Source organism: Sinocyclocheilus grahami, unplaced genomic scaffold (assembly GCF_001515645.1).
Source record: "Sinocyclocheilus grahami isolate Dianchi unplaced genomic scaffold, SAMN03320097.WGS_v1.1 scaffold2.1, whole genome shotgun sequence".
In the NCBI taxonomy this organism is placed as follows: Eukaryota; Metazoa; Chordata; class Actinopteri; order Cypriniformes; family Cyprinidae; genus Sinocyclocheilus; species Sinocyclocheilus grahami.
The window spans coordinates 3,439,939-3,450,195 of record NW_015505181.1 but is presented as its reverse complement, the minus strand read 5'-3'; the positions used below and the strand labels follow the sequence as shown (position 1 = coordinate 3,450,195).

General features: G+C 38.1%; 1 protein-coding gene across 5 annotated transcripts; it reads left to right on the top strand.

Moving 5' to 3' along the window:
* The first annotated feature begins 2,887 nt into the window (after nucleotides 1–2,887).
* On the top strand, nucleotides 2,888–5,386 carry LOC107549518 (fez family zinc finger protein 2-like). Of its 5 annotated transcripts, none has more exons than XM_016230822.1 (5): nucleotides 2,888–3,046; nucleotides 3,322–4,156; nucleotides 4,271–4,405; nucleotides 4,516–4,648; nucleotides 4,999–5,386. In XM_016230822.1, exons 2-5 carry the CDS (start codon nucleotides 3,344–3,346, stop codon nucleotides 5,250–5,252), a joined length of 1,335 nt encoding a protein of 444 aa, XP_016086308.1. In that variant the 5' UTR covers nucleotides 2,888–3,046; nucleotides 3,322–3,343; the 3' UTR covers nucleotides 5,253–5,386. The 5 variants fall into 5 exon arrangements, with proteins under 5 accessions (XP_016086308.1, XP_016086443.1, XP_016086382.1 ...); XM_016230957.1 differs by having other exon boundaries at nucleotides 3,319–4,156; XM_016230896.1 differs by having other exon boundaries at nucleotides 2,888–3,072.
* The last annotated feature ends 4,871 nt before the right edge of the window (nucleotides 5,387–10,257 follow it).

Below are 10,257 nucleotides of genomic sequence, written 5' to 3'. Positions count from 1 at the left end.
TAAAGTAAATATAATATAAATATTTCATATAAATTTAATAAAGTATTTATAATCATAAAAAAACTAATAAACAGCATTACTAAAGAATTACAAGTCCATGATGCAGCATGGCCTCTCAACGGTGATGTCATGTGAAAGTTTGATAACTTGAGACATCCCCTCAAAGAAACACAAAATATGTTCGAAATAAGTTTAAAGTGGATAATCAGGCCCTTGAGAGCAATGAGCTCACATCCTCTGCACCCAATCAAATGGCTCGAATCCCATCCTTCACTCATTCTCATTCCCATTCTTCCCTCATCTACCTGTTCTGCAGCCTGAAGTGAATATGCTAATGCCTGGCCTTACTCACAAGACACAACGTCTGTGTCCCGCAGTCTCCTCCATCCCCATAACACCGGAGGGGACATTCCCTTGTCCATTTTGCAGACCATATTTAATTTGGTGGACAGATGAGGGACGTGAATGGTGAATAGGAAGGTGAAGTAGGGTTACTCAGGTTGCCCTGCACCCGCGGCTTTGTCAGGGTTCCTTGCCATTGTTCTGGGAAAACCATTCAAACCTTTTGCTCGGAGCATCAAAGGTGCGGTCGAGTCCCCCTGCGCTTTGGAGACCACTGCGCCATTCAGAGCTGACATTATGGAGAATGTACTGTGCACGGACAAGGGTCAGAAAAATAGAGGCAGAGCAAAAGTGGTTCACTCAGCACTTGAAAGAACGTTAGGACTTGAAAAGGAAAATAGAGAAGAAAGGTGCACTGAAAGACAATTTATAACAGAAAAGAGCAGGCTAAGAGAGCATGCACTAGATAGGAAGCCATGTATGGCTATGACAAGACCGCACAATCAAAAAAGCTATTAAGGAAATACTGTGACCATGCAAATGTTTACCGTATGTGCACATCTGAGGGATTCTGGGATGCTGAAGAGAGGTGAACGGACAGCCAGTGAGGCGCAGGTGAGAAACTCGATTGACGGGCTGCTGGAATGTCCTGACTGACAAAAGGACTCAAGTCTGCATTAAAACAGCCATTTTTTGCAGTACACAGCAATTGCCTGACAACACATCTTTTCTCCTTGGTCACCATTTTCTTAGTAACTTCGACAGCTACTCTCTTTTTCTCTTACTATTACTACACGAGTGCTTTTTTGTTTAGTCTGTTTGTTTGAGGTAAGCATTCAGAAGAATCAGAAGAAACTATTTGCAGAGATGTGTAGGTTACGTGACAATGTTTAGAGAGCTTCAGATAAAAAAAAGCACAAATACAATACATAGTAAATTACAAACATTACATTACTTACATAGTAAAATTCATAATACATTAGTAATTGGTACTCAACATTAGTGACAACTTCCCTCTTTAACCCTTATGTTTGGGGCCGTTTGTTAAATACAAAACAAAACAAAACAAAACAAAATAATAAAACAAAACAAAACAAAACAAAACAAAACAAAACAAAACAAAACAAAACAAAACAAAACAAAACAAAATAAAATAAAATAAAATAAAATAAAATAAAATAAAATAAAATAAAATAAAATAAAATAAAATAAAATAAAATAAAATAAAATAAAATAAAATAAAATAAAATAAAATAAAATAAAATAAAATAAAATAAAATAAAATAAAATAAAATAAAATAAAATAAAATAAAATAAAATAAAATAAAATAAAATAAAATAAAATAAAATAAAATAAAATAAAATAAAATAAAATAAAATAAAATAAAATAAAATAAAATAAAATAAAACAAAACAAAACAAAACAAAATTAAAAAAAATAAAAAAATAAAAATAAAAAAATAAAAAAATAAAATAAAAATAAAATAAAATAAAATAAAATAAAATAACTAAAGGGATAGTTTAGAAATTCTGTCGTCATTTACACACCCTCAAGTTGTTCCAAACCTGTATGAATTTATTTCAGCTGTTTCTTTCAGATATCTTGAAGAATGTTGGTAACGAAAGTATTGATGGTATATAGCCATTGACTTCCATAGTATGGGGGGAAAAAATCAATGGTTATTGTCAACTGTTTGTTTACCAACATTCTTCAAAATATCTTCTTTTGTGTTAAACAGGTTTGGGACAAGTGGAGGCTGAGTAAATAATGTTTTTGGGTGAACTACCCCTTTAACCCCACTGACTGTTGGACAAACAAACAAACAATAAATAAATACATAAATTAATTAATCAGACATTTTAAAATATTAACTGAAAGAATCTGAAAGATTTATTAAAGATTTAAAAGTTAAAGATTTTTAACTTTTTTATGTCTTTAAATTTATAAAAGATAAAAAAAATTATAAAATTGTACATACTTTATAATATACTGTACATCAATATTATTTGGCTATTGCATTTTAAGCAGTTGGATTTCAACAGAACTTCAGTTTTTAGTTAGTTAGTTAGTTAGTTAGTTGGTTGGTTGGTTGGTTGGTGGAAAAACAATTAATTTAAGTTTATATCTTTGTTTGGGTGTATATGTAGGTGTGTGTGTGTGTGTTTATATCGTCACAGAGCCCTGTCAAGCAAGTCTGGCATCTGCACATTTCCTGTCAAACTATTAAATAAATAAATACAACGGAATCATAAAAAATATCATGTATAGCAATCATTTTAAATAAAGCAAAGTACGTTTTACTTGTTTAATTTTTCATAAGTGAACTCGGAAAAAAGTCAGCAAAATAATGTAAATTACAGACATTATTTTCTCGGTTTACTGCTCTCCACCTGCACCATAATATGAACTGTGCTGTGGATGCGCGACAGACCATTTGAGGCAAGAAACGTAAATAATAATCTGTAGTATCTGTCATGCATACCACCCCCGTGGCCGTGTATAAATGAGCGGTAAGAGAGGGGACAGTTCTGGTGATGGCGTCTCATTGTCACCCTGATAAGAGCAAGAGCTAGTGATGTCAGCTAAGTGCTCCAGACAGTGATCTCGCGCTGATGAGGACGTGTGCGAGTAAAACGTGAAATGTGACAGTGCAGTCACGCCGTTATCGTTGAATACATCTGCTGTGCGCTTTGGAGGAAAAAGGTAAACTACAACATCGACTCTCTGGCGTAAGTTTGCTATAAGATTTTCGCAAGTGCTGAATAGGAATCGACTCTGGGAGGGGTTGCGTCTTATTCTCTGCTTAACGAGCTCTGTAATGTCCTGTTAATTGTGTGTGTACTAGTTAATGAGCATTAATCGGGTACCCCTGGATGCTATTGTTCTGGGGATGGCCATTTGAATGCAAATGGGTGACAGTGTAAAAGCAAGGTGCTTATTAAACTGGTGCTTGTCCTGGCTTCTCTGGAATTCAGCAGGAGAGGACGGGGCGGCTGGTCGATGCTCACACCAAGTTGGGTAGAAATGGCGAGCTCTCTCCCTCTGGAAACAGTGATGTCTTGCCCGAGACTAGACGACAGGAGCGGGGCCACGGCGGCACCCAAGTCCCTGGCCTTTTCCATCGACAGAATCATGTCCAAGACGTCGGAACCAAAAGCCGCCGCCGCGGAGGAGCGCCGTGGAGGACTTGAGGGATCCGAGGGGAAGAAGACGGCCGGCTTGTGTTCGCCGATGCCCTGCATGTTCCCGATCCAGCCGTTCAGCTACGACCTGCAGGCCAAGGCTTTAATGAACTACTCCGAGTTTTGGAAAGTTAATTTCAGGGGAGCGCTATGCACTTCAGCGGCCATGTGTAAAGCCAACTGCGGCGTCTGCAGTAAAACGGACGCGGGAACCAAGCACTCGTTGTTGCCGGGGAGCAGGGTCATCAAACCGCAGGTGATACACCAAGCGCTGACCATGCCCACTAACGGATCCTTGTGTTATTTCAATTACTTGGACTCGGCTTACCATCAGTCCGAGCTGCTGAGCGGACATTTATTTTCCTCAGCATTCGCGAACTCTCAAGCGCAAGCCATAAGCGCGCATCAGAAGCTCCTCTTGTTGGAGAACGCCAAACTTGCGTGCGTTTCACCCGAGAGATTCCCCACACCTCAGTACCCACATAAAGAGCATCTGCCAGGGCAGCTGGACCAGATTGTGCGGGAGAACCACAATCTGACTGAGAAGAACGGAGTGAAAGCGCACAGCAAAACGAATAACTGTTCTGCTGACGGGAAACCCAAGAACTTCACGTGTGAAGTTTGTGGAAAGGTACATTACGGAATTTGTCAAGTTGTTTTGACGGGATGTGGGAAAGTCAAATAATGCCCACACAAAATAAAACAAACAAACGGTTTATTAAGCTCTTTCATTTTTCCTTCATAGGTCTTCAACGCGCATTATAACCTGACCCGTCACATGCCGGTGCACACGGGCGCGAGGCCGTTCGTGTGTAAAGTCTGCGGGAAAGGTTTCAGGCAGGCCAGCACGCTATGTAGACATAAAATTATTCACACACAGGTGAGTACAAATAAACTGCAATTTTATAGCCCCAATAATTGAATATATATGAATAAAATGCGCACGCAGGATATAATTGACTTACCCAGATGTTGTGAATTCACTCACAGGAGAAACCTCATAAATGTAACCAGTGTGGAAAAGCTTTCAACAGAAGCTCGACTTTAAACACACACATCCGAATTCATGCGGGCTACAAACCATTCGTCTGCGAATGTTGTGGAAAGGGCTTTCATCAAAAAGGTAAGCATGTTTTTCGCATAAAATAAAACCCTACATATTTCGTTCGATTGCTTTTTTTCTTAATGTACAATTTTAATTCAAATGAGATCAATTTGTCACTCTGCTAACTACTAACCATTACAACATTTCTACATTTCATACGGGTCAAAACACAGACCTTTAACTCTTTTGTGCATCGACAGTTCTTGATGTGACATTAACTAAGTTTGACAACTTCTTGACTTCAACATGCAAAGTGCTGACTAGTGAAGGCTTGGAAATGAAACTCTTCTGTTAAATGTAACTTAATTGTAAGCTGTTGACGTGTTGGGAAAAAAACTGACATAATTCGATTTTTTATTTTTTTTCAGGGAATTACAAGAATCACAAACTGACCCACAGTGGCGAGAAACAGTACAAGTGTTCAATCTGTAGCAAAGCCTTCCATCAGATCTATAACCTCACGTTTCACATGCACACGCACAATGACAAGAAGCCCTTCATCTGTGGGACCTGCGGGAAAGGCTTCTGTAGGAACTTTGACTTGAAAAAGCACATACGGAAATTGCACGATAACAGCGGTTTATCCGGCGGAAATGATTCTTCCAGAGGACACCAAAACTGAGACTCGACCAGTTTTTGACTGAGCTTGGACAACTGATGAACAGCACGATTTTTTTTTTTGTGGTGCTTTAACATCTTCCACCGAAATGGACGACGATGGACGGGACGGGAGAAAATCATCACATCATCGAGGAATTGTACATAAAACAGCAACAGCAGTTTATCCGGCGGAAATGATTCTTCCAGAGGACACCAAAACTGAGACTCGACCAGTTTTTGACTGAGCTTGGACAACTGATGAACAGCACGATTTTTTTTTTGTGGTGCTTTAACATCTTCCACCGAAATGGACGACGATGGACGGGACGGGAGAAAATCATCACATCATCGAGGAATTGTACATAAAACAGAACAAAATATTATTTAATTAAACCACTGCCATACGGGGCTACCAAGCAATTATTTGTAGACTAGATGAAGGAAAAGCGTTTTATAAATAAATGCAACCTACGTGTAAAAAGAAATGTTTGATAAATTTGTTGACAATTGCTGACGCAGTAAAGCGAATATGCTACAATAAAATCATAACTACAACAATGTCGGATTGATTGATTTTTTTCATTTGTAGAAAAAAAAACGAGTTTACCATTTATATTTAAAATGTGTCTGTCTGTTTCACATGAAGTTTAATTGTTTCATTTTGGTGTTTTAAAAAAAAAATCTATATAACTGTGCACAGAATTTAAGGTTAGTTGAAAATTTATTTAAACGTGATTGTTTGCTATTGTAAAAAAAATGCAAATATAAAAAGGGACTAAAGATTTATTTTTACATAAAATTCGTTTTTTAAGTAAAAATGAAGGGGAGGGAGTTAAGAAATAGACTTTAGCCACATAAATTATAAACCTCAAGCTAGAGTGATTTTTAGAGTTTAAAAAACAAAACAAAAAACTAGAGACAAACAAGACTCATTCATCTATTAAATATAATAAATAACTATCGATCTTTTGCCTGCAGCCATTCAGTGCACAGTTACATTTAAAGCTTCCAATGACATGTCTGGTGGAGTTCAAAGCCTGTGGTTTCACTCAGACATTTGATACACGACTCTGCCTGTGTGACCGTACACTTGACTTCAGTTTAATGGCTCAAATTATCAGATAAAACATGGACTCTTGAAAGCCTATTACGTTAATCAACTAAAGAGCCTCAGGGGACGCTTCAGCGCATCAAGTCGTGTTCATCAGAAGGTGGAAAATGGACTACACTTCTCCTCATCACCGCAGCTTTAATAAACAATAATGTATTCCGCGCACGGATCCTGGAACAATATTATCCTTACATGCTAACAGAAATTCTGATGAGAGACGAGCGCGTGATCCCAAATCTCGCTCTCTCAATTACAACCCAATTAGCAATTATGCCCACGTCTTGGGACCACGAAGAAGACTAATATTTCTAGTTGAATGGCCTATTCACCTCCTCAGAGGCAGAGGTTCTAAAATGTGTTTGAACAGAAGTGTCTTTATTTCATACAACTGCCTTCAAATGTGGTCCCATGTGGAATATAGGCGTGATTTTTTAAAAACATAAATCACGGTATGACTCGTGAGGGATAGTCGGGTCTCGAGAGCTACACTGCCTGCATTTGATAGTCAACAGAATTTATAGTGCGCATTTTCTGAGTATAATGTACATTTTCTTGGGCAAAGCGAAGACAGAAAAAGTTTTTAAAAAAGACTAGTAAGATAACAATTTAGAAGAATACAAATAAACTTTAATTGAATTTTAATGCATCATGTTCTATTGCATAAAACGTAGTGGAAGAGCATGATTGAGCTAATATGTGAATAATGCCTTTTCAATTGAATAAAAGTCAAAACAAGTTGCAATGTCTATTTTGTTCTGCATCAAAATGCATCATTTTATTTAGGTTTTCGGTTTCAGCTCGATTTTATTCACCATTCATGACATTCAAGGTGGTCTAAAAGTGCAATAAACTCATCACTACAGGTTGTAACTTTTATCTTACTTAAAAATAAGTGGGCTTAAATTCGATTTGCTGTGAGTATTGGTTAAACAATATAACACATAAAAAAGATGAACTAAAAGGTCAGAGAATTTCTGGTGGTGAATAGGTCTGGGAAAATACCAGTGAGGGCGGGTCTCACCAAAAGACATGTTTGTGTGGGGTATAAAAAAAATCCCTTTTGTGTAAAGCTGCCTATCTTGCCTAGTGCCTAAAAAGATTGCAGGGAAGAAAACAACCTAAAGGCAGTCTCGTTGGCCTTTTTCTGCACTTACCTCTCAAACATCTGAGCAACCAGCTTTGCTTCTAGAAACATGTTAATTGACAACGGAGCTCATTACTGCATGCACATGTAGCTCGGCGAGGAGGATTATAGGCACAAGAGCGCATTAATGAACTGTCAACAGCGGAGAGCATGTACACGACAGAGATCAGCCGAAATTGAGGCATTTACAAGCGACAAAAGCCCGGCTGAGACAGGAAGAAAAAAAAAGACCCAGACTTTTGTTTGGTCAACTCAATTGATTGTAAATGGAAGATTAACGGGGGTAGCGTCAGCATTTTTAAGGGGGCGAGGAAGAAAAGGCCCCAATTAAGTCCACCAAATGTTAACTACATCGTTTCTCTCAGTTTAGCCCAAATGAAATTCTAATTAAACCGTCCTCCTTCCGTCATTTTGGAAAGCAATTTCTCTCCCAGTTGGAGAAGAGCGGGCTAGTTGTAGTACTTGTTAAGAGAAGCATTGCTTCTTGGCACAAAGCGCTCGCGAGGCGCATTGTAGCGCGCCAAGGGGAAAGTTAATGAGCGTCCGGCGCGCGCTCTTTGGATCCGTTCCTGCAGATCGGTGTTGAAAAGATGGACTCAGCCAAGCGACCGCATGGTGTTCTGTACACGTATTTATGTCCAAGAAGATGAAGATAAAGAATGTCAACCTGACAATATGTTGTTTAATCCAGTTTCACAGGCTGTGAACATTCATTCAACGAATAACCGAGACTGCATGTGAAAAAAGTAGACATTCACAAATAAAAATACGTTAAAAATACAATTCATACAAAAATGACCTGAGATTCATTCCAGAGATAATAGGGAAAAAAAGAAATGGGGGGTGTGGGGGTCCTTTAAAAATAAGGCAGTTTTTTTTAAATATTGTAAATAATTGAAAATCTTATCCGCCAAATTAAAATGGTGTAACCAACATTAAGGAAGCCATTTTGGTGACAAGAAAACCATAAGAAATGATAAGAAAGAAAATCATCACATATTTTTTATACTTTTTATGAAAAGGCATGGGTAGTTCAAGTCAAATGCAGTAACAGCCAGAAAGAAAGAAAACAGTGCCATTCATGAAAAATAGCTATTTTTAATATAAGTTGTCTCATACATAACCAATGTACTTTTTAAATTAATAGACACGACAAATTTGTTTTTAAAAAATAATGAAAAAACGTTCAAATAAAGTAAAAAAAACCCTTCAACAATTCTTGTCAATCAACTCTTAAAAACAAAGAATTACACACATATTTTAAACTAGATTTTAAAACATATATCTTTTGAATGATTTCAGATATCCTTGTTTACACATGGATGTTTGAAATAGTGTCACACACACATTGTAAGAGAAATGAAACATGCTTTGAGTGTTCACATTCCCATTCCTAAATGAGTGGGATAAGGCATTACCCACGCAGGGCCTTGAGTGGCAGGCAGCGGTGCCCCCTTCGCTGCCTCCGTCCTGCTCGTCAAGGGCACGCTCAGAGAAGGAGCTTTATTGCTCTAAGGTGTCAAGGCAGCCGCATGGAGCACGGGGACTCTGCCTCGCCGGAATGACATCAATGTCAGTCTCGGGTATGACCTCCATTCAGAAGCAGTCTTGAGAGCTTCAGGCAACGCAGCTGAAGGGGACCTTCTGTCCCCTCGTCCAACTCTTTACCCACAGTGTCTTAAAAGAGACAACGGTCTGACCTCAAATCTGTTCCACATTCAACAATCTCAGCGCCCCATTATATAAATATGAATGCGTTGTGTTAGGAAATAAGGGATATGGGCCAAAGGAAACCGCTAAATGAAATCTAAGGCTTATCAGCAGATCTTCAATAGTTATCTGTTTAAATTGCTGTATTGCTTCTATAGAGGAGTGACCTGTAATCACTCTCATTGTTTGGCAGGATCAGTAAATCTGGGATGTCCGGTGCTAATCTTTTGACCCAGAATGCCCTTTCAGAACAGTCTCTACTCCCTGTTTTCCAATGGATGGGTCTTAATTAACTCAGACCAAAAACCCTGCTGTTAAGCTGGTACTCTCTTCAATTCACCAAGTTAGAATGCAGGGGATTTGATATAAGGCCATGTGTCACTCACTGATCCCTTAGAATGTGATTTTACACCCAGCCCGAGGTGGATTTCTGATCAAAATATAGTCCAATCCATATATACACTCTCATTGGCATATATGGTTCCATGAAGAAGCTTGAACATCCATGGAACCTTTCCGTTGTGCAAAAGGTTTTTTATAGAGGGAAAAGTTCTTCAAATTAAGAAATAATGTTTTTTTTAAGAATTGTTCCATGAAAGGTTCTTTGGGAAACCCCAAAGGGCACTGCTGAGAAAATCTTTATTTTTAAGAGTGTAAAACTATACATATACATATATATACAGTGGTGTGAAAAGGTGTTGGCCCCCTTCCTGATTTCTTATTTTTTTGCAAGTTTGTCACACTTTAATGTTTCAGATCATCAAACAAATTTAAATATTACACAAAGATAATGCAAGTAAATACAAAATGCAGTTTTTAAATGATGATTTCATTTATTAAGGGAAAAAAGCTGTCCAAACCTACGTGGCCCTACGTGAAAAATTAATTGCCCCCTCCTGTTAAATGATGAAAGAACTGCAATTAACCACATTATTTTAGAAAGCGGAGTCAAATTTCACTAGTCACACCCAGGCCTGATTACTGCCAGAGCTGTTGAATCAAGAAATCACTTAAATAGAACCTGTCTGACAAAGTGAAGCATGCTTAAACAGCAACACATCA